Here is a 24,504-nt window from a genome sequence, read left to right as displayed (position 1 = left end):
TCTAGAATTTGTTGCCAGAGGATGTGGTTAGTGCAGTTAATAGCTGGGTTCAAAAAAGGTTTGGATAACTTCTTGTAGGAGAAGTCCATTAACTGCTATTAGTCAAGTTTACTTAGGGAATAGCCACCGGTATTGATTGCATCAGTAGCATGGGATCTTCATATGTATATGCTTCCTCTGTGTAAATTGTTGGCTGGTTTAGGAATTTCATTCTATTTCTATGCTGATGATATACAATTTTATATTCCCTTTACTAAGTTACTTGAACACACTGTTTCTTTGATTTCAATTTACATGAAGGCTATTCAGCAAGTTTTGTCGTATCTCAAACTTCCACTAAATTCTAGTAAGACTGAAATTATCCGGTTAAATAGAAATCTTGATGTGCTATTTCTAATATTATTCTATCGGATCAAGTATGTAATTTAGGTATTCAACTAGATGAGAGTCTTTATATGAAAAAATATATTAAGTTAATTAAAGTGGGCTACACTAAATTGCATTTATTGTATTAATTAAAATCTTTATTAATTTTCAAAGACTTTCATACAGTATTGCAGACTTATCTTTTCAAATTTGGACTATCTTAGTTCTTTACTACTTGGCCGTCCTGCTTGTACATTGAGACCTTTACAATTGTTACAGAATGCTTCAGCTAGATTCTTATTAGGGTGTAAAATATTTGATCATGTAATGCCCACTTTGATTTCATTGCACTGGTTACTAGTGGAATTTAGAATCCATAATATATCGGGCTTGGTAGTGTGTCCGTCAGTACTCACGCATGTTCCCCAGCCCGCCGATAGATGGCGCAGGCGGCTTCCTGGCCGCCTTGGAGGCTCAAACACGCCGTACAGCGGCCATGTGACAACACCAGCTACAACAGGTACGAAGGACAGCGGCCATCGCGGGACAGGCAGAATATAGCAGCGGAAACCCTGGCATGCCATGAACAGAGCGCGTCCCGCAGCATACGCTCCGTTCACGGCGAGGATGAAGGCCCGGTGCACCGTTCGCTGCGAAAAGGGAAGGCCCCTTGTGCCGCGATCGGCGCGCCCAGGTCTTCATCTTTGCCGCGAATGGAGCGTGTGACGCGGGACGCGCTCTGTTCGCAGCATGCTGGAGTCTCCACTGCTATTTTCTGCTCAAGGCGAAAATGGAAGGCCCCCATGTACCGCGAATGGCGCGCCGGGCCTTCATCTTCGCCACGAATGGCGCGGGTCCCACGGCATGCTGGTGAGAGAGAATATGTGTCGGGGAGGGGAGGAGAGAGAGAGCAGGAGGGGGTGAGAGAGAGCATGGGGGAGGAGATCCTGGTGAGAAAGAATGTGTGTGTGAGAGAAGGGGGGTGACAGAGAGCATGGTTGGGGAGAGGGGGTGGGGAGGGTGTGATAAAGAGTGTGGGTTTCAGAGAGAGGGAGCCTATATGAGGGGAGGGGGATGCTGGTGAGAGAGAATGTGTGTGTGAAAGAGGAGAGGGGGTGTGGGGGAGTGCGAGAGACAGCTTGGTTGGTAAGAGGGGGAGTGTGCGGGATGCTTGAGTGTGTGTTTCAGAGAGTCTATATGAGGAGATGTGTGTGAGTGCCAGAGAGTGAGGGAGCCTGTATGAGCCGGGTGTGTGTATGTGGAAAGGACACTCTTATAGTGAATTTCTAGGGAAATACTGCACAAAACAAGAGCATATGTGCCAATAAAAAGGCTCGCCGTCCGGGCGTAGAATGGGTAGAGTTGCTAGTTCTGTATAAAGTTCTCATTCTAATTTTAAGATTATTCATTCAAATGATGCTGGTTGGATAGGTGCAGCATTGCATTTATATACTCTGCAACAAGTACTGAGATCTCAAAATAAAGTTCTTTTGGTTGTTCCTACATTGTGGAGTGTACATTTAACTGAAGCAAGAGACTGTGCGTTTTCCATAGCAAGTCTTAAATTATGGAATTCAATGCCTGAGATGTTATGTACTTTAACCGATATGAAATGATTCAAATGTGAGTTGAAAACTTGCAGCGTCATTCATCAAAATGTGTTAATGCCTGGGATAACGCGATAATGCATGCGATAGTAATGGTAGTGCATGGTGCAAATGCAAATTTTTCAAAGGGGTGGGATTGGGGAGGGATTAATGAAAATGAAGGGCATTTTCACACTGTGCGATAGCGTAACGTACGCTGGAAATACCTACACCTTTTTTCCTGGTGTTAAGCTGTGCAAAATCCCCAAAACGGCCATAATGCAATTCACGATAAAGATTGCATTTCAGCCATTTTTTGGAGGAGGGGAGGGAGAGAAAGAGAGAGCCTCTGTGGAGGCCTTCACAGTATTCATGTATTTATATCTCTATAGGAGGGCCAGCTAAGAACCTGTGGTGAGGTTTTAGTGGTTGTTTTGCGTTTTGGGGTCAGTTTATATGGAGAGTGAGACATATGAACATCAAAGTACACCTCAGTGAAGATTTGATGTCATTTGGAGTGAGGAAAGTCTCACAAAGTGTTATGCATGCCGGCCATGGCAGGCCCGCAGCCCGGCCCTCTCACCTCTCTCAGACAAATCCAATGCCTGGTTCCTCATCCCTGGCGACGGTGGGCCGCTGGCTCCTTCCTTGGGCCACCCCCGGTGCCTCAGCTTCAGCTACAGATTCCTGTGTTCCGCGTCGGGCCTCTCCGCGTGAACCGCGGAGAGACGCCACCGTCCAGCACTGTGCCCCTCCCTAAGTGCGTGCGCATGCATCACTGACTCTTATGAAGGGCCCGCGGCGGGAATTTGGCCACAGCCCCGGATGATGACATTTCTGGAGCTCTGGTACTTAAGGCCGGGCTCGGCTTCCAATGATTGCCTTTGCAACAGGTCTCCTGCAACAGGTCTCCAAGCTGGTCATGTACTCGTTGCCTTCTGGTGATTCTCCTGAGTTCCTGGTTCCTGATCCTCGCAAGTTCCTGTTCTTGTTCTCCTTCATTCCTGCGTTCCTGATTCCTAACCGTTCATCGGATTACTTTCTCGGACATGACCTCTGCATTGCCTGACTACCCCATTTTCTCTCTCTAAGCCCGGACCTCTGCATTGCCTGACTATACCATTGACTCTCTCCAAGCCCAGACCTCTGCATTGCCTGACTATGCTATTGACTCTCTCCAAGCCCAAACCTCTGCTTTGTCTGACTACGCTATTGACTCTCTCCAATCCCGGACCTCTGCATTGCCTGACTACGCTATTGACTCTCTCCAAGCCCAAACCTCTGCATTGCCTGACTATACCATTGACTCTCTCCAAGCCTGGACCTCTGCATTGCCTGACTACGCCATTGAATCTCTCCAAGCCCAGACCTCTGCATTGCCTGACTACACTATTGACTGTCTCCAAGCCCAAACCTCTGCTTTGTCTGACTACGCTATTGACTCTCTCCAATCCCGGACCTCTGCATTGCTTGACTACGCTATTGATTCTCTCCAAGCCCAAACCTCTGCTTTGTCTGACTACGCTATTGACTCTCTCCAAGCCCAAACCACTGCTTTGTCTGACTACGCTATTGACTCTCTACAATCCCAGACCTCTGCATTGCCTGACTACGCTATTGACTCTCTCCAAGCCCAAACCTCTGCATTGCCTGACTACACCATTGACTCTCTCCAAGCCCAGACCTCTGCATTGCCTGACTACTGACTACTCCAGCTTGCTCTACGATGCCTCTTCAGTCTACGTCCTGGACTTGGCCTATTCAGGCTTCGGTCTGTTCTTGCTTGGGTGTCCCCTGTCTGACTTTGGTTCTATTGGCACCTGGGTCACCGGGACTCCGCCTCATCCAGTACAGACTTCTCCATTCCACTGTTGTTGCCTCTGGGCTGACCTCTCTGTCTTTCCGACGACAACATATGGAGGCCCACCTAAGTCCAGCCAGCCCCGGTACCCAAAGGCTCAACCTGCAGGGAACGTGGGCTGGTACTGGCGAAGCTACTGTTAGCCTCTGCTTCCCAGCTGGCCTCGCCTCCTGATGGTGGGAACCTGTGGAGCTCAGTCCCCACAGGTAGCGCCAACCCTCGGGTCAAGGGTCCACATTTCCTAACATATGTATCCTGGCGTTATGGAGCAAGTATTTATTACACCCAATGATATTGTAAAAATCAGGTATATAAGGAGGTACAGAAAGCCTGAGAATTTTAGACGGTGAGGCTCACAGGGCTCCTCCCTGTGGGCAGAGACACCTCTCACCTCGGCCCAGGGTTCACACTCTTACAAGTTATAACATTGTGAAATAAAGTATTCTTACCCATAGGCTTCCGGTAAATGGTAGTGGCTAATACTGTCTCATGTACATATACATGAATATTAAAAAATGAAACTGTCGCTTTATCATATCACTGTGAAAAACAAATTCCTCTCCCTGGAGTTTATATCCTCTACAAATGTGTCTAATTCACCACTTTCACCTTTCCAAATCCAAATCACATCATCGATATACCTCCTCCAAAAAATCACTTTTTTATATAATGTGGCATTATACACTGATCTCTCTTCAAATCGGGCAACATAAAGACAGGCCACCATAGGTGCCATGGAAGATCCCATGGGAATTCCTTTAATCTGTAAAATGAATCGTGATTTATAAGTAAAAAAATACAAGTTAAAGTGATTTCAGCAATCTTTAATATAAATTCACATCTCTCCTGGGGCATGTCCATATTACTAATAATACTTTTAATAATATCCAATGCCTCTTCTTGTGGGATATTCGTATACAAGGATGTGATATCTGCCGTCTCTAAAATCCATTCCTGTTGTACTGGTGGTAGAGTAGTCAACTGATTAATGAAATCCATGGAGTCCCTTATATGAGAAGGAATTAACAATGTGCTGGGCTGCAAAACATAATCAATAAATTTAGCTAATGGTTCCAACACTGAACCAGTGCCCGACACAATCAGCCTCCCTGGGCGAAACAGAGAATTCTTTGTCGGAGGACATTAAGAAGGAGCGCTTATAAGCATAAGGATGATATTATAGAAGATTCTTCATTTGAGGGAAAATATTTTTGAGACATTTGGAGTCTATAATATTGAATATTGAATTTGTACTATATGAAAAAGAAGAGTGTTCATGATTGAATTTGAACCTGAGAAATGATAATTAAAGAAATATTTACATGTTTAAATATATTCTTTAAATATCATTTTGTAATACAGTGTATTTTTATTGTGAATGAATGGGATTGGTGAGTGTGATAGATAGCTTTTAACATGTATAGGCAGACTTTTTATGCATTGTGAGGATTTGGAGATATGTTCATTAATAAATAATATTTAATTGGGATAGTTTAAATGATTATTTTCTCCTGGGGTATATATAATGTATTGATGTAAGAGAAAATATATTGTGCCTTCATTGTGTGCCTTCATTGTGATTATTACCATTTTAGAAACTTCAGTTTCTGCATTATGAAAGAAATTGGCATAATAATAACTCATTTGAGAACTTACTGAGTTGTAGGTCATCTATTGACTCATATAAATCTGAAGTAATAAAGGCCAAGTGTGTTTAATTTCTAAGCTTTTTTAATTGAACGACAATAAAGCCAAACAGTTGTTTATCATGGTGGTTGCTCCTCTGTTACCCATGTCAGTGGAACCATCTGCAGAAAATTTTGCCAACTCTCTCCAGCAAAAGATTTCAAATATTCAGTGTTCCTTCCCTGTCTCTTCTAATGATTTGGGGAAGTGTGACATAATCACTGATTTGGATAATGCTGCCAATAATCACTGTGGGGGTGAAGGTTTAGCTGGATTTTCAAAATGTTAAGCATTTTATCCAGTAATGATTATAGACATGGATAAAATCTTATCTATAAATAATCCAACATCAAATCTTGACCCAATGCCATGTTTTCTGATCAAAGATAAAGAGCTGGGACTGGCTACACCGTTGATGACTGTTGTCAATACCTGTCTGAGTGAGGGCCAGGTCCCTTCTTCGATGAAATTGTCCAAAAATGAAATTAGGCAGAATATAGATAAGGGAAAGGATATGGTTATGGTTTCCATAGATATCAGTTCAGTGTTTGACACTGTGTTAATCATGCTCTTTTATTGTCATGTTTTCAGGAGCTGGGAATTACAGGAACTGTTTTTAAGTGGTCATAATGATTTACTTGGTTGTGGGTCCCTTCACTTTAAATAATAAAAGTGAAGCTTTGGGACTTTTTGTTAATGAAAGCTTTTTGGAGTGAGGCAAAGAAAAAAAAGATGCAGTGAAGAAGGCTGCCAAGTGAAACTACATCATCTTGAAGCCTTACTGGTCAGCTTCTGAAACTGCTGGTAGCAGGGAGGGAAGAGGGTGGAGCATTCCCTACTTGTAAGCAATAGCTAGCCTCTATATAAAAGACAGGAGACTGGCAGAACTCGGAGAGAGACAATTAGGCTGGAGACAAGGAAGCAGCTGGGGACTCTTCAGCATGGCTGAGGCTGCTGACAATGAGGAAGAGTGGTAATGGGACCAGGGACAACTCTAGCCTAAAAGATAAGCTTAAGAATTTCCTTTTCTTTAAACTTGCAAGGAAGCCATGATATGTTGCTAGAGTGTAATTTAAAAAAAATGATTGTCTGCTTTAATCTGAAGTATCAAGAAGGGAAGATTAAAGGCTTCAACTTTGGGAAGTTTTTTTTTTTTTTTTTTTTTTTTGAAGACTTGGAACAAGATGAAAGCTCAGGTCTTGAAACAGGCAGGTAGCTGGAACAAGAACACCAGAGACCAGGACATGACTCAGGAACTCGAAACTCAGACTCAGGAACTCAGACTCATAAATTCAGAAGTCGGAACTTGGACTCAGGAACTAAGGAAGAGGCTCCAAGACTTGAACCAGTGGACAGACTTGGACAGGACTCTGAAAACTTGGACTGAAGACTTGGAAACAGAACTCAGAAACTGTCACAAGACAATGAGACCAGGAACACGGAGGACCACAAGAAACAGGAGACCTTGAATCTTGTGACGGCCTAGAGTAACGGCAGAAGTGGCCTTTTAAAGGCCCAAAACAATGATGTCATCAGAGGAGCTTTCCTGCCACACAGGAAACAAGCTGTACCTACCGGCATCGGGAGTCTGCGGCAACTGGGTGAGTGAGGCCGCTTGCGGCGCCCTCCCGCAAGTTTAATCATAACAGTACTTCCTCCTCAAACCCCCTCCCTCCAGCTGTTAACTTTTGGCATACCTTACTTTGTGGCTTTTCCCAGGCATTAACTTGACAACTACATTTCAATTCTTGGAACATCATACCTAGACACAAGATCGTTTTTTAGCTCAGCAAGAAAGTATTTGATTTGAAATTTGATGCTTACAAATTCAGTTCTAAGTTTCCCTAGCTGAAAAAGTAAAACACTGATAATAAGCATTGCATAACTGTTGAATGCAGATGTAGAATCCTCACATATAGTAACTCAGAATAAGAGCCTACTGACACCAAACAATCATTTATGATATCTTTTTTTCTGTGCAACCAATGTAAATTGATTTATTTAGCCTGCCTTGTCAAATGAAATATGTTCATTTATGTCAGGTAGAATAAGTCCCCCTTAAGGGAACCCAAAGTAAGACAGACTTACAACACTGTTCGCTGGAAGGTCAATGCTGCTAATATCCGAGATTCAATTCCTACTGTTTGAAGGTTGAAGATAGCTCTAGTGGCATACATTTCTCTCCTCTGTTGTCGTCGTTCCTGGACGATTGCCAAGAACTCTTTCATAGCAGTGTTAAATTGTTCTTTATTTTCCCTAAAAATATATGTTAATATTTAATAAAGATTAAACACAATTGGCAGAGGACTGTTTCTTTCTAAATATTATGGGTGCAAGATTCACGCTGCCTGCATTTGAGACAAAGACCATGTGTACTTTTTATCATCAAACTTTGTACGTGGAGGATAACTTTAAAACATGCACATACGCACTCACATACATGTGTATAGGGGCATGCATGCTCATGTGCACATATTCTTTTTATTATGAATCTTTGATTGTAACCCACTCAGATATCTTTTTGATGTACAGGATATAAATGATTTCAAATAAATAAATAAATATTGGGTACACAAATGAATGTGCAAACTGCACTATGTAAAATATGTGTAAATCTACCCTACAACATGTTCACATATGTAAAAGATACACGGAATGTATTTTCAACTTACCCAGATAAGTCTAAAAAAATCCCACTACTTAACAGGCTAAGTAACACTGTTTAAGACATATCCAGCTAAGCAAGATAGCTATATAAGTAAAAGAAAAATGCTATTTAGCCAGATAAGTAAGATAACTGGATAACCAGTGCTTTAAGGCTTATCTGGCTATCTTATTTAGGGCCTCATCTATTAAGCATTTTTCCCATAAACACAGAATTGGAGAAAAACCTTAGTAAATCAGGCCCTTAGCTGGATAAGGAGTGCTTTTTAAGACTTATTCGGCTAAGTCAAAACTTATCCGGGTAAGTGGAGCACATCTCTTATATGTGTGTATTTGTCCTTCCGATTTTAACATTTACGCATGGAAATTTCACATGCATATTTTCTTTAGCACTTGTCGGCTTTTACATGTGCAAGTTAGCAAATTTTAAAGCATGCATGCGTGAAGGAATTGCCAGTTTTATCAATTTGGCCAGTAGTTTGATCAATCCATCTCTAGGTCATCGATACCTTCCTGCCTCTTCACCTTGAACCCCCCTCCAGTTTATCTACACCCCTCACTCAGTCAATATTTGACACTTTTATTCTCATTTACACCAGATAAATAGCAGGTATAAATACACACAAGTAGCAGACATATGCACATTGCTATGGCAGGTTCTAAAATAGCAATTTATATGCTCCTAGTCTGTCTCTTTTTTACACGTGTTATTTTGTTACATATGGATGTGAATGTGAATGAACCCTTTGTAAAATACATGGTATTCACTCGAGACACATACATGTATATGTGGCCCTTTTTGCGCAAATATCTCTTTTAAAATTCACTTTCAATTCTCAAAGCAAAAGTAGGTACATATTAGGGATGTGAAATTTATTTTTAAAGAATTGCACATCCGAACCAAAAAAGGACATTTTTGGTTCATTCCATCCAAAAATAGCCTTGCAGGAAAATATCAGAACATTTTTGAGTATTTTTATTTTGGAAAAATAAAAAACTAAGCCTCCCTGATGCTTTCAAACTCCTCTCCCACCCCACAAAGACAACCCCAGGCCTGGGCCTAGCAAGCTGGGCTGAGCAAGACCTCTTCAGGCCCCTCTTGATACCCTCTAAAACAGTGGTTCCCAACCCTGTCCTGGGGACCCCCAACCAGTCGGGTTTTCAGGATATCCACAATGAATTTGCATGAGAGAAAATTTGCATGCACTGCATCCATAACATGCAAATTTTCTCTCATGCATATTCATTGTGGATATCCTGAAAACAAAACTGGCTGGGGGGTCCCCAGGACAGGGTTGGGAATCACTGCTGTAAAATATTGCCAGGGCTGGGAACTTCCTGGGCCCTGTTTACCCTATCCTTGGGAGTCCACAAGGATCAAATGGCACGGGTGATTCCCCACTTGCTCTATGCTTTAAAAATGGTGCCAGTGGCCCCCTGGTTAGTGCAAAAGTGATGTCACTTTAGAGCCTATTGCAGGGATAGCTGATGTGATTATGTTATATAGCGATATGGCCATACAACAAAATGATACTAGTTGTCCCTAAGACGGGCACTAAAGTGACATCACTTTGCACAGATCTGAGGGCCATCAATGCCATTTTTAAAGCACAGAGCATCAGCGCAGGAGTGAATGAGCATTGCTTCTACCCTTCAGATCTAGCAGATCCCTACAGATGGGGTTGGAAAGCCTCAGGAAGGTCTGCTTTTTTTGTTCTTGGTCTTTTTTTTGGGGGGGGGGGGTGATATTAAAGGTTATTTTGGTCAGGAAACAAACCAAACAAAAATATATTAAATAAAACTAAAAAATATGAAAAAGTGAATGAAACAAAAATGTTTCACTTGCATATCCCTAGTGAATACTTTTCTTTAAAACTTGCAATGAGTACAAAGTACGCATTGTCACTTGCATCTGCTTTTTGTGCAGGTAGAATTTTGCTGGAAATTTTCATGTATACATCTGAAAATTTTAGGAACCACGATATAGTCTGTGGACCCCTAGCCTGAGTTGGTGTTGATGCTACCTGAGGGGGAAACCCCTCACAGGTCCCCAACGTCAGGAGGTGAGGCCGGAGGAAGACAGGGGCCAGCTGGAGCTTCGCCAATACCAGCCCACGTTCCCCACAAGTTGAGCCCTTGGGTACCGGGGCCGGCTGGTCTTAGGTGGGCCCCTGTGGAGATGTACTGGTGTAGGGTCCAAAGGTGAAAATGGAGCGAGGTTCAAGGACAGATGGTTGGTTGGCAGGAAAGAAGCAAGAACAAGGTCTGGGTGGACCCCTAGCATGAGTTGGGGTTGACGCTACCTGAAAGGGTAAACCCCCACAGGTCCCCAACATCAGGAGGCGAGGCAGGAAGAAGACAGGGGCCAGTTGGAGCTTCGCCAATACCAGTCCACGTTCCCCGTGGGTTGAGCCCTTGGGTGCCAGGACCAGCTGGACTAAGGTGGGCCTCTGAGGCGTGGTGTAGGTACCGGGTCCAGAACTGGAGCGGAACGTGGATGGAGTTAGATGGCTGGCAGGCAAGACGAGGCAGGCAAGGCTCAGGAGCCAGCAGCAGGAGAAGGATGCGGGCGCATGCCTAGAGTCAGAGGAGCAGCTGGTCAGGGATGACCAAGAGCCCCGATCCCACCTCGGGGTAGATGAGCAAAGTGAGGTCCAGGCCAAGGTTCTGAGGCAGGCGGCAGACCAGCAGAGTGAGGTCCAGTCCAAGGTTCAGAGCCAGGAGATCCATCCGAGAGACTCCAGGAAGAAGGGCGCAAGGCCTGGTCCTGGAGCAGGAGACAGGTACTAGAACAGGAGTCAGTTACTGGAACATGAGTCAGGTACTGGAACCGAAGTCCTTCAAGGAGAAGCGCAGGATCCCGAGAGAAGCAACACAGGAGACTCATTGCCAAGCTGTCTGGGTACGGCCCAAGGGAGCCTTATATAGTCCTGCGCTGATGACATAATCCTCCAGGGTGGTCCCAGGTTTCCTGCCGAAGGCCCTTTAAATAGCTGCCGGTGCCGCGTGCCAGGCGGGGCCAGAAGCTGGCGGCATCTCATGCGCTGGGGAGGCCAAGGAGGCCCTGGTGTCAGCAAGTGCGAGTGGAGAGGGCCTGGAGAGGCAGGCCATGGCAGCCGACGTCCCAGGCAGGACCTGGAGGCATAGGCGAGTAGAAGGAGCCGGCATGGGGGTTCCGCGGGCGGTGAATGCAACAGTACCCCCTCCTTTAAGGCCCCTCCCAGGGGGTCTGGGCTTCCTAGGATGAGGGCGGTGGAACTGTCCGATCAAATTCTTATCAAGTATATTAGAAGCAGGTTCCCAGGAGTTCTCTTCGGGGCCAAAGCCCTCCCAGGCTAGAAGATATTCCCATCGACGCCCTCATCTCCTCACATCCATATGATCTATCAAACTTAAGATCTATTTCTAATTTACCTTGTATTTCAAAAATTCTTAAGAAAGTAATAAACAATCAACTAACAGATTATCTTGAAAAGCATAGTACACTATGGACCTCATTTTCTAAAGTATCGCAGGCCTGCGATACTTTAGGAAATGAGGGGCAGGGAGCCGAAACGGGGGGCGGGCCTGCGCTAGCTGGCAGTGATCGCACCGTCGCGGTGCGATCGCTGCCGGTTTCGCACCCAATAGCACCACCATAGGAGGTGCAGCTATTGAGAGCGAAATAGGACGCGAAAAGGGCCTTACCTTTTCGCTGTCCGCAGCGTTGGCACAGAGTCGGCCTCGGTGACGCCCGGACTCCTCCTCTTCCGGGGCCGACTCCGCCCCCATCCTGGTATCGCACGCGATAAGGGACTTTTCGTGTGTGAAAGGTCCCTTATCGCGTGCGAGCCGCTTAGAAAATGAGGCCCTATATCCGATACAACATGGATTTAGAAAATATTTTAGTACTGAGACCCTATTAACTTCACTACATGATATTATCCTCAGAGGAGCCGATAACAGCAAAACTTACTTCCTGATCTTGCTAGATATTTCAGCAGCTTTTGATACAGTTAATCACAAAATCCGACTGGATAGACTAAATTAAATAGGCATCAAAGACTCCACACTGAAATGGTTTGTCTCTTACTTAAAAAATAGAATCTTCAAAGTAAAATTTCTTAATAATGAATCTCAACCAATTGATCTCCAGATGGAGTACCACAGGGATCCTCTCTATCTGCAACCCTATTTAATATATATATGCTATCTTACACAATACCTACACAGTAGGGATGTGAATCGTTTTTTGACGATTTAAAATATCGTCCGATATATTTTAAATCGTCAAAAATCATTAGAGCCGCGATACAATAACAATTCCCCCGATTTATCATCAACAAATCGTAAATCGGGGGAAGGGGGAGGGGAAGGGGGAGGGCGGGAAAACCGGCACACTAAAACAACCCTAAAACCCACCCCGACCCTTTAAAATAAATCCCCCACCCTCCCGAACCCCCCCCCAAATGCCTTAAATTACCTGGGGTCCAGAGGAAGGGTCTCGCTGTGATCCTTTACTCTCGGACCTCCGGTGCGTTGTAGAAATGGTCAAAGGTAGCGCCGGCGCCATTTTGTTTTTTGTCAGGAGCGTAGGAGATCGCTCCCGGACCCACGCTGGACCCCCAGGGACTTTTGGCCAGCTTGGGGGGGCCTCCTGACCTCCTGACCATACGGCGTATGGCCGGCGCCATTTTCCGTACGGAAAAACGATTCGCGTGCAGGAAGTCGTTCCCGGACCCCCGCTGGACTTTTGGCAAGTCTTGTGGGGGTCAGGAGGCCCCCCCAAGCTGGCAAAAGTCCCTGGGGGTCCAGCGGGGTTCCGGGAGCGATCTCCTACGCTCCTGCCGTCGGGGGACAAAAAAACAAAATGGCGCCGGCGCCATTTCTACAACGCACCGGAGGTCCGAGAGTAAAACATCACACCGGGACCCTTCCTCTGGACCCCAGGTAATTTAAGGCATTTTGGGGGGGTTCGGGAGGGTGGGGTATTTATTTTAAAGGGTCGGGGTGGGTTTTAGGGTTGTTTTAGTGTGCCGGTTTTCCCGCCCTCCCCCTTCCCCTCCCCCCCCCACTGGACCCCAGGTAATTTAAGGCATTTTGGGGGGGTTCGGGAGAGTGGGGGATTTATTTTAAAGGGTCGGGGTGGGTTTTAGGGATGTTTTAGTGTGCCGGTTTTCGATTTGCACAATTTACACGATATTCACGATATTTAAAAAACCCAAACTGCGACGATCCGATTCCCTCCCCCTCCCAGCCGAAATCGATCGTTAAGATGATCGATCACACGATTCACATTTCTACCAGCCACATGGAAGGAAGCCTAAGGTGGATATGATATGTACTAAGCCAAACCTTTTCACCAGGCTTAAACTGAAGAGCAGGCCTCCAGTGGGCATCAGCTGTCTTCTTGGCTCTCTGGGCAGCCTCCTGGAGGAGAAGTTGCGTGCATTCCCAAAGACTGGGTAGCTCCTGAGTCATCAGTTGGGCTGCTGGGGAGGTCACTGTGAGAGGTATTGGGAATGGAGGAAGCGGTTGTCGGCCGTAGAACAGCTGAAAAGGTGAGGATTTGGTAGCTGCAGAGACATGGGAGTTCAAAGCAAACTTGGCCTACAGAAGGAGTGAGGCCCAGGCATTCTGCTAAAGAGTAACATAGCTGCAGAGAATTGCTTCAATGTACGACTGGTCCTTTCAGCCAGACCATTGTCTTGCGGATGAAACGCCATAGTAAAATCTAGGGTAATGTAAAATTTTCGGCAGAGAGCCCTCCAATACCTGGCTGTAAATTGGGTTCCACGGTCCTGACACCACATGCTTCAGGAGCCATGGAGGTGGAAGATGTGCTGTTTGAAAAGCTGCGATTGTTCTGTTGTATTTTATGTTTCAATGTAACGCCTATGCTGCGATTGTTCTGTTGTATTGTAAACCGACATGATTTGTATATCATACAAGCATATCGGTATATAAGAATCCAAAATAAATAAATAAATAAATAAATAAACCAAGGCAATGAAGTGAGTGTCAATTTAGAGAACCGGTTCTACCACTATCCAGATGACCATCTTGCCTTCGGAAGGGCGGGTAGCTCAACAATGAATCGGTGGCAATGTGTGACCAAGGTTCAACAGGAGCAGGTAGTGGCTGAAGCAACCCTAGAGAGGGACCAGGAAGGGGCAAGAATCCATGTAATTCGCATGTGGGCCACGTAATTCGCATGTGGGCCACCAGTAAAATCTGAGGATCGAAGCGAGGGTACAAGCACGTCCAGGGTGTCCCGCGGTGTGGGAATCATGGACCCAACGGATAATCTTATCATGAAATCATCAAGGGACCACTGTCTTCCCCAGTGGTATAATCGTGGTGGTAGCTAGGAGGACTCGGGCCGGATCAATGATGCGATGAGGGGGTTCCTCGACGTCTTCAGTACTGAAGGCACAGGAGAGAGCATCTGCCTTGAAATTCTTGACCACAAGTTGGTAGCGGAGAGTGAAGTCAGAGAATGAGCACTGTCACTGGCTGGACCCATCTTATGGAATACTATCCTCCTGGAAGTAAAATTACAGGGAAATTTCAAACTATTCAAAATAACTCTGAAAACATGGCTACTCAAATAGACCTTTTACAAAGAGAACAGAGAAAGTAAGTAATGAAAAGCTGGCGATACAAATCAGCACAAAACGACTAGTTACACTTACCACTGGCAACTATTTTTAAACTCTCACTGATAAAAGTAGATTTAACCTGAAAGTACAAGAACGAATTACATGTAAGCTAACCACGAAACATGTATTCAATTGACATTATATGACATGATTCAAATAGATATTGTATGAAATTATGTTACCGTTATCTGTTTGCACCTCTGTTAAAGTACTAACATTTGTTTTGCCTATTTGTGCCAGCCTGTAAGCCGATATGATGGTAAATAACTTAATGACGGTATAGAAAAAATTGTAAATAAATAAATAAATAGGGCCCAGTGGGACTGACAGGGGTACAAACACTGGGCTTGATGCAAGTACTCAAGATTTTTATGGTCCATGCATACAGTAATGGGATGTTGAGAACCCTCGAGCCAGGGGTGCCACTCCTCAAAGAAGCTCCTTGTCACTGATACCATAGTTTTTTTCAGCTGGCGAGAACTGCTTGGAGTAAAAGGAGCATGGATGGAGGGTTCCAGAAGCAGAGTGCTGGCTGAGTATGGCTCCTATTCCTTCAGAGGAAGCGTGAACCTCAACCAAAAATGGGTCAGGGTGCCGAAGGCAAGGTTCCTGGGGGAAGGCAGCTTTCAAGCGTTGAAAAGCCACCACAGCTTCGGGAGACCATTGCCTGGGATTTGCACCCTTACAGCTCAAGGCTGTGAGTGGGGCTACAAGCTTGGAATAGTTGTGGATGAATGTCCTGTAATAATTGGCAAATCCCTGAAATCGTTGTACAGCCCGTAGGCCCGTAGGTTGAAGCCAATCTTGGATACTCTTGAGTTTCTCCGGGTCCATCCGGAATCCGTGCCGGGAAAAAATGTAGCCCAAGAAGGGCAGGCTTTCTTTTTCAAAGGAACATTTTTCCAGTTTAGCAAAAAGTCGATGGTCTCGGAGGCGTTGGAGTACCCGAGCCACGTCTAGGAAATGGGTCTGAAGGTCCTTGGAAAACACTAAAATGTCGTCCAGATAGATGACGACACATTAGTACAATAAATTATGGAAGTCCTCGTTCATCATATTTTGGAAGACAGCTGGGGCATTGCAGAGTCCAAAAGGCATCACTAAATACTCGTAGAGGCTGTCGCGAGTATTGAAGTCTGTCTTCCACTCGTCGCCTTTCCGGATATGAATGAGGTTGTAGGCCCCACGGAGGTCGAGTTTGGAGAAAATCCAGGCTCCTTGCAGGCAGTTGAACAGCTCCGCAATAAGAGGCAGAGGGTATCGATCCTTTAAGGTGATGGCATTCAAGCCCCTGTAATCTATACAAGGGCGGAGGGTCCCATCCTATTTGGCCACAAAGTAGAAGCCAGCCCACGGAGGGGATGAGGATTTGCGGATAAACCCCTTGGCCAAATTCTCCTGCATGTACTCAGACATGGCCCAGGTCTCAGCGAGGGACAAATGGTAAACCTGGCCCCAAGGAGGGTCGAGGTTGGGCACGAGGTTGGTGGCACAGTCGTACTGGCAGTGCGGAGGTAAAACATCAGCACCTTGCTTAGAGAAGACATCCACGAAGGAGGCATAATGGAAAGGCAGCCCAGCCGGAAGCATCATCATGGAGAGGCACCATTGAGGAGCTGGCGACTTTAGGCAAGAGGTGCAGCAAGTAGGGTCCCATTGACTGAGCTGTAGGGATGCCCAGTCAAATTGCGAGGAATGTTTCTGTAACCAAGGCAAACCGAGGACCAGGGGATGAATGGCCCGGTCAATGACATGGAAAGCCAGTACTCTTCATGAAGACCGCCGGTGCGGAAGGTGATTGGAATGGTGGTATTTGGTGACTTTGCCCCTGGCTCTTTTGCAAGTTCAATTTGGAGAGCAAATATGGTGACCTGAGTATTGAACAGACATATCGTCTGGGCTCTAAACGCAAGAATTCAGATTGCCCTTGGGTGGTTGTCCTTCATATACTAAACTTTGCGCAGAAAACCGAATTACAACAAGCCCTTCAGGCTGGAAAACACCTAACCTATGAAGGAAAGAGAATCCAAAGTGTCTGCACAACACAGAGAATTTGCACCTATCTGCTCTAAACTATTCCAACTGGGACTTTGACCGACGCTGCTTTATCTGGCCTGACTCAGAGTCCTCCACAAAGGAGACAGAAAATGGTTCAATAGAGCGCAGGAAGCAAAAACATTTTTAGCAGCTCTCAAGTCAGAACTAACCCTTATTTGAATATGTCTGTTTATTTACCTAAAATTTGAGAAGGATGACCCCCTTCTACTAGTTTTTGATAATTTCACATCTAAGAAAGGCTGATTATTAATTCATCTAAATGGGAACTCAGCGAATAAGTTTGGTTACTAGAGATGTGAATCGGAGCCGGAATCAGTTCGGTTCCGGTTCCGATTCAAATCTTATAATTTTTATCGTCCGGCCCGATTGGTTTTTTGTTTATCGGCTGCGCCCGATCCGATAAACAAAAAACCCACCCTGACCTTTTAAAACTGACCCCTTAGCCTCCCCCACCCTCCCGACTCCCCCAAAAACGTTTTAAAATTACCTGGTAGTCCAGTGGGGGCACGGGGAGCAATCTCCCGCTCTTGGGCCGTCGGCTGCGCTAATAAAAATGGCGCCGATGGCCCTTACCATGTGACAGGGTATCCGTGCCATTGGCCGGCCCCTATCACATGGTAGGAGCACTGGATGGCCGGCGCCATCTTTAAAAATGGCGCGGGCATGGGTGGGGGAGGTTAAGGGGTCAGTTTTAAAGGGTCGGGTGGTTTTTCTTTATCGGGCCATCAGCGCCATTTTTATTAGTGGCAGCCGACAGCCTGAGAGCGGGCGATCGGTCCCGGGGCTTCCACTGGACCACCAGGTGATTTTAAAACATTTTGGGGGGGTGGTAAGGGATTAATTTTAAAGGGTCGGGGTGGGTTTAGGGGTTGTTTTGGTGTGCCGGTTTTCCCGCCCTCCCTCCAAATAACTCCCATTAGTGGACACAAACCCGATTAATGATTTTTCACGATAAATCGGGAGAATTTCTATTGTATCGCACTCTTTAACAATTTTTGATGATTTAAAAAATATCGGACTATATTTTAAATCGTCAAAAAACGATTCACATCCCTATTGGTTACTTCCACCTTGAGCATCTACGTAGGCTATGTTCTTCTTCATTTAGACATACTCCTTACTATGTTCAGCAATTGTGTTTAAATTTCCCTGCTATTGCCTTGGTATTTGAGATGTCATTTGTAAATTTACCGGATTGCAGCAGCTCTACAGTATATATGTTTTACATGAGTAGGTGTGTGGTTGGTGGGAGGATGAGCACTAGGCATTTTGGGTGATCTCCATCACAGATGTATGCGGTTGCTCGTAGACACCAGGAAGGGGAGGGGGAGGGGAAGGGGGGGGGACTTTTGGGTTTTCTGGGATAACTGGTTATATGGTTTATTTTTTCTTAACACCAAAGTTAGTTAATTTGGAGAGAGATTTAATGCCTTTTGATGGGATAAATGAAGATACAAGGCAGGGGGACTTGTGTTGAGAGGGCCCCTCTCACATTATAGGGTTGTTGTCTTTATCTCTGTATCTGCTTGTTAGATGTGACACATGACACCAAGAAGAACGAAAATGATCTCCTGGAATGTATGTGGTATTAACTCCACAATAAAACGATCTAAAATCCTTTCTGCCTTAAACAAACTGAATGCAGGTATCGCATTTCTACAAGAAACGCATCTTAGTGACACAGAACATCAAAAGTTAAAAAGACGGTGGGTGGGCAATGTTAGATACGCTTCGGCATCGACTAAATCAGCAGGTGTAGTTCTCTTAATTAGAAAAAATGTGCCACTTACAATCCATCAGGACATTTCGGACCCTTCTGGTCATTTTTTGATATTGATAGCAGAACTTTACCATAAACCTATAATACTATGCAATATATGCCCTCAATAACTACAACCATGGTTTCTATGAATCCTTATATTCCCTCCTTTGCCCTTATTCGGCCGACAATCTGATTTTATGTGAGGATTTTAACTGGATTAGAGACGGATACATCTAATCCCTCTTAGAATAGGCTAGTTAGAAAAGGGTCTTCAACTAGTTGACACATGGTGTCTTCTCCACCCGCTAGAATGGGACTTTACACATCTCTCCCGTGCGTATGCCTCTCATTCTAGGCTTGATTATTTTTTAGTTTCTCACCAATTCTTTACATTCAAGATGCTTCTATAGGAAATATCACATTATCTGACCACACTCCAATTGGGATTCACCTGCAGGTCTTTCAAGAGAATGGGTTTGCAAAACTTGGAGGTTTCCCTACTTCTTGGCAAAAGACCCCAGTTTTCAAGATTATCTCAAAGCAAAATGGCAAGAATTTGCAATCTCCAATGCAGAACATTTACAAAACCCTATCTTATTTTGGCAGACCAGGAAAGGCAGTAATTAGATGGGAAATTATTTCCTATGTGGCCAGATGATGGAGAGAAGCTGATAAACAACTGGTGGAAATAGAGAAACAACTGCAGAAAGCTAAGCATAGGCTGTTGAGTAACAATACTAAGGTTGCTAGGGAGGATTACCTTGCTCTCCAAACTCACTTAAATACTCTGATACTGGACAAAAAAGAGTGTGGCCTACTATAAATATAAATTATACCAACACAGCAACAAAACTGGCAAATACTTAGCTAATCTTGTTAGGCTTACAGGGGAGCCCCATTTTATTCACATGCTCAAACATCCACAGGGACTGTATTGAGGCATAATAAAGCCATAGCTAACACAATGATGAAATATTACCGAGATCTTTATACCTCTATTCATGCTGCCCTAAAAGTAAGTATAGATTTTCTAAAGAAATTGAATATGCCCAAGTTTTCAGAAGCCCAACTGACCTGGCTGAACCGACTGATCTCAGAAGATGAAATCCATATACTAGTCAGGCAAAACCATTGAAGACTCCTGGTCTGGATGGTCTCAGTGGAGAATTCTATAAAATTTTGAATGATGCACTATCTAAATTACTTACAAAAGTTTTTCCAGCCCTTTTGGAGTCAGGACACTAACCTGCAGGGGAAAACATGGCACAAATTGTAGTCCTTCACAAGAAAAGAAAGGACCCGACAACTCCAGATTCTTATAGGCCCATATCATTATTGAACTCTAACCAAAAACGTTTTGCTAAAATCTGGGCAGATAGACTGGCTCTTCTCCTACCTAATTTTATAAATTCTGGTCAAGTGGGTTTTGTGCATGAAAGGTATGAAAGGCATGCCCTCGCTGTTTGGTTGGTGATGTCTGCTATGTCTTACTGTCAGCAGGCCCAGGACTACTTTGTGGTCATCAGTTTTGATGCAGAAAAAGCATTCAACAGGGTGGAATGGACTTATTTATTTGCAGTCATGAGAAAATTAGGTTTGGAGGGCCCATTCTGGGACACAGTACATTTACTTTAACCCAAAGGCATATGTAGTGGCAAATCAGGTTCATTCTGACAGATTCAATATAGAAAGGGGAACACGGCAGGGTTACCCTCTGTCCCCACTACTATTTTTATTATTCCTTTTCTGTGCACCAATCAAACCAATGACTCAATATCTGGCGTTCAGTTAGGGAGTTTTCACTTTAAATATGCAGCCTTTGCAGACGATATCCTAGTTTTTCTCATGTCTCCCCCCCCCCCCCCCTCGTCATTATCTTCTCTGCTTGATCTTTTTGTTCATGGGATTCTCGGGACTCAAATTAAATATAGACAAATCTGAAGCTTTGGCCTATCCTCCCTCGCTATCAACACACTGGGGCAGTACTTTCCCCTTGAAATGGGCAGATAGGCAGTTCAAGTATTTAGGATTATTTTTGTCCACCAACCCTTCTGAATTCTATGGCCTTAATGTGGGCTGTTTATTGACTCATACTAAAGAAAAATTTCAACTATGGAAAGGTCTACTTCTTTCCCTAGTGGGAAGGATTAATCTTTACAAGATAGTATTATTTCCCAAATGGCTCTATATACTGCAAAATCTCCCTTTGTGCCTGTCCTGTAAAGACCTTAATACCCTGAACTCCCTAACTTCTGAATGTATCTGGCAAGGGAAGAAACCCTGCATTTCGTTAGCCTGCTTAAAGAAGACCTGGGGCAGGGGGGAATTGGCCTTACCAGACCTTGCAGAATAAAATTGAGTCAGCCTACTGCATATAATACGCGACTGGGTATATAGCAAATCCGATTGTATTAATTTAGAAGGAGATAAAATTTTGGTGGCTCATCTAGATTTATGGTTTGTTTTACACATTGAAACCAAGATACTTCTCTGTAATCTGACTTCCAATGTTTTAATATCTCCCCTGAGATGGGCATGGAAACATTTATTGCAATGGTATCACCATTCTCCTAGTTGTACACAATTACTGCCTCTACAAGATAACTCTAACTTCATTCCAGTTAGTCAATCGAAGGACTTTAAGAAATAGTCTAGTTGTGGGATCACCCAATTGCAACAAGTTTTGACTGAAGAAGAGAAATTATATACCTTTGATGTATTAAAAACATCTTATGGACTTATGGATTCTAGCTACTTTTCTTATCATCAGTTGCATCACTATGTGGCCTCCCTACCAAACCAAGATTTACATGCTGCTCTTTTGGATTCACTAGAAGATCTGTTTTGTTCAGACTTGTATAGATGCTCCGTGTCTAACCTGTGGAAAAAACACATAAATATTCTTCTTTTCCAGATCACACTGTTGTAGCAACTCGTTGATCACAGGATGGTGGTCTGCAAGTCACAAAAGACAGGCTTACTTTTAGTTTTCTGCATCTCAAGGATCTCTCAAGGAATATGTCCTTGCGGGAGCTTCACCAGAAATGTTTGCAGAGAGCCTTTATTTCACAAGTACAAGCCTTTCAGGCTGCTATTACATCGTCACCACTATGTCTCCACTGTTGTTAGGACCCAGGCACCTTAACCGACACCTTCTGGCTTTGTCCCATATTGCAGCAGTTCTGGGCAAAGATCACAAGATATCTCTCCAGCAATATGCATCATTCAATACCACGAAAACCTGAAGCTATTATTTTTGACCATCTTTCCCCAATAGGTTTTAAATCTCAAGGGGAAGCCCTACTTTTTCGCAAAGCATGCTTATTGGGCAAAAAGGCTATCTTGATGGTATGGAGTGATGTAGCAGGCCCTTCATTTTGCACTTGGCGTAATTTGCTTCATAACCTTCTCTTGATGGATTATAAGGCATCTCATCATTCTTTTAAGAAACAGCAGACATTTCTGAGGACCTGGTTCAGTTATTTATAATCTCTGTCTCCAAAAACCATGATCTTAGTACTCAACAATGTTACATGACTCTCTCAAAATATATATGGACCTCTTCAGGTGTTAAGAATATTCTTTATCTATGGATAATACAATAGGGTAGGGGTGGGAGGGTGCGAGAGGGCTAATGCATCTATTGTTATAGCCAATATTACCATGATCTGTAACTTCTGTAGTATGTAAGGAACAAACGTGCTCCATTCTCAGTTATGTGTGTTAATTATGTTGCTTTGCATTAAAATCAAATTAAGCATAAAAAAATAAAGAAGTCTGCATTGCCTTTTAACTGGCTTTATTATTTTGAATACTGTTAGTTAAAGCTAAAGTTATCTGACTACACAAGGCCAGATACATTTAAACCTAACCAGTGCAATTCAGAAGATAACCAATTAGGTATAAAGTTATCTTGCTAAAGGTAGTCAGGTACCTTTAGTTGGTGATATTCAGTGGGATCTGGCTCAATTTAGCTGAATAAATTATCCATTGGAGGCTTTTTAAAATATTAGTGTCTATGTACCTACTGCAGTATTAAAGATATAAGAATCTGGAAATTATACACCCCTTCATTCTCCTTAAACCCTTAATAATCCTGAAATATATTACAATGAATTATACAAGTATTATTATTTATTTTTTAAATATTAAATGAATGATTGAGAATACATTACATTTTGTGGTTTAACGGTACCATCTAGTGTCCTAAGAAAATATAGCATACACATTTAAACTATTTCAATAAAAGCATTTTAATTTTTTATTATGTATGTAAACCCTTGCAGGACAGATCCTGTAAATGGCACCCAGTGGCACATAGGAAAAGAGATGATGGACCCTTTCTGCACACAATTCTTAACTCTCTCTGTTTTTTACTCACTCCCTGGATAGCTTAATTGTCTGAGTTCCAGGATTCCAAGTTGGGAAAGAACAATAGTTCCCTTACCCATTTTGTAATATTAGCCCTTCTCTATCCTTGTAAACAGCTCTAATAAGTAACACAGTCCTTCATCTAAAAACATACTTAGAAGTGGGATGGTTTCCAACCTTTTTTTTACTGATAATTAAATGAGTGAAGAATATTTACAGCTTCATTTCTTGTTCAAATAATGTCAATAAATAATAGGATAGAAGATAGATTAATAAACTTGTGACCTTACTTCTTTAGCAAAGTCTCTTTTTTTCTTGGAAGCACACTTCATAACACTTGAAATCCTTTTTTTCCAGTTATTCCACATATCTCAGATTACTCAAATTGAAGATAGTTCAGTCCTCCTTTATACTCTCAAATTTATCCCAGCTTCTTTCCACTATAGGTGGTTAGAATAAGTCCTGATATTATTATTAGAACTTAAATCTCAGTTCTCATACCTTTCCTGAAGACTTTGGTTATACTTTAGCTCTCCCACTTAGTACCTAATGGGCACTGTCCTCTCAAATACCTCTCACTTGAGTCAGCAGCATGCATAATACCTTCAGCTCCTTTTGTTTTCTGCAATGGGCAGAACTCCCTTCTATGATGATTCCTTCAATTCTCAAGTTCCCTCAAAGTGAAAGACACTTCTCTCTCTCAATGTAAAGGAAGTATCCTGGTACCAAGGGCACTCAACTCCAAGGAACAAAAATAGTATTTAACTCCAAAGGGTAAAAATCAAAACAGAGGCAGGAAGAGTGGAAAAACTTCATTATCTCCCAAACTGAGGAGATAGTCCACATACAGTTAAGTTAAAGTTGAAACCTCTCTACATTGGGTCACTGTCAGGTCCATCCTCAGAAGGAGAGATACCGTGCACTGTAGGTCTTCCCTACCCCGTGATCCAGCTTTGAACACAGTGATGCCCCAATCCACTGCAACAAGGGGGATCAGGCTCTTACAGGGAATTTTTCAAAAATGGATTAAAAGATTAAAATAACCAGAAACAGGTCAGATGAGAGGCTGACCCCACAAAGGAAAATTCCCAGCTCCTTCTCAATAAATAAAGGACAAATAGGGGGCAAGAGACAGCAAGCTCCTGCCTCTTGAAAGGCTAACTCAAAAATACGCAACCTGCTTAAACAGAAGCTGAACTAAAAATCCATGAGGATTGCTGATGCTTGAGGATGATAAACAGTTAGAACATACCATTGGCAGCTCCCACATAAAGGAGTAAAACTCAAACTTCTATCCATCCACTATATCTGCACTGAACCTCCTCAGCAATTTAGTATATTCTGTTTGGGAGGGAAACCAAAGGTGCCCTACAAGTAATCTAAAGCTTTTACAAATCAAACATTGGCAACATGACACACAATTCTGCAAAGTCAGAAATGGCAAGGGTTTTTGTAGCATAGGTCAGTATTTCTTAACCAACATGCCATGGCACATTGCTGTGCCATCAT

General features: G+C 43.6%; 1 protein-coding gene across 3 annotated transcripts in view; it reads right to left on the bottom strand.

The window, feature by feature from the left end:
- Window positions 1-24,504, bottom strand: part of LOC115095247 — a 392,965-nt gene that overhangs the window by 274,782 nt on the left and 93,679 nt on the right. For all 3 annotated transcript variants that reach the window (XR_003857731.1, XM_029608666.1, XM_029608667.1), the window contains one exon: window positions 7,588-7,755. Coding sequence is in view for 2 of the 3 variants with exons in the window: in XM_029608666.1 (XP_029464526.1) it covers window positions 7,588-7,755 (168 nt within the window). In the remaining variant the exon portion in view is untranslated. The remainder of the gene's footprint in view (window positions 1-7,587; window positions 7,756-24,504) is intronic.

Source organism: Rhinatrema bivittatum, chromosome 7 (assembly GCF_901001135.1).
Source record: "Rhinatrema bivittatum chromosome 7, aRhiBiv1.1, whole genome shotgun sequence".
Lineage (NCBI taxonomy): Eukaryota > Metazoa > Chordata > Amphibia > Gymnophiona > Rhinatrematidae > Rhinatrema > Rhinatrema bivittatum.
The sequence above is the reverse complement of the archived record's forward strand: the minus strand, read 5'-3'. Positions and strand labels throughout refer to the sequence as shown.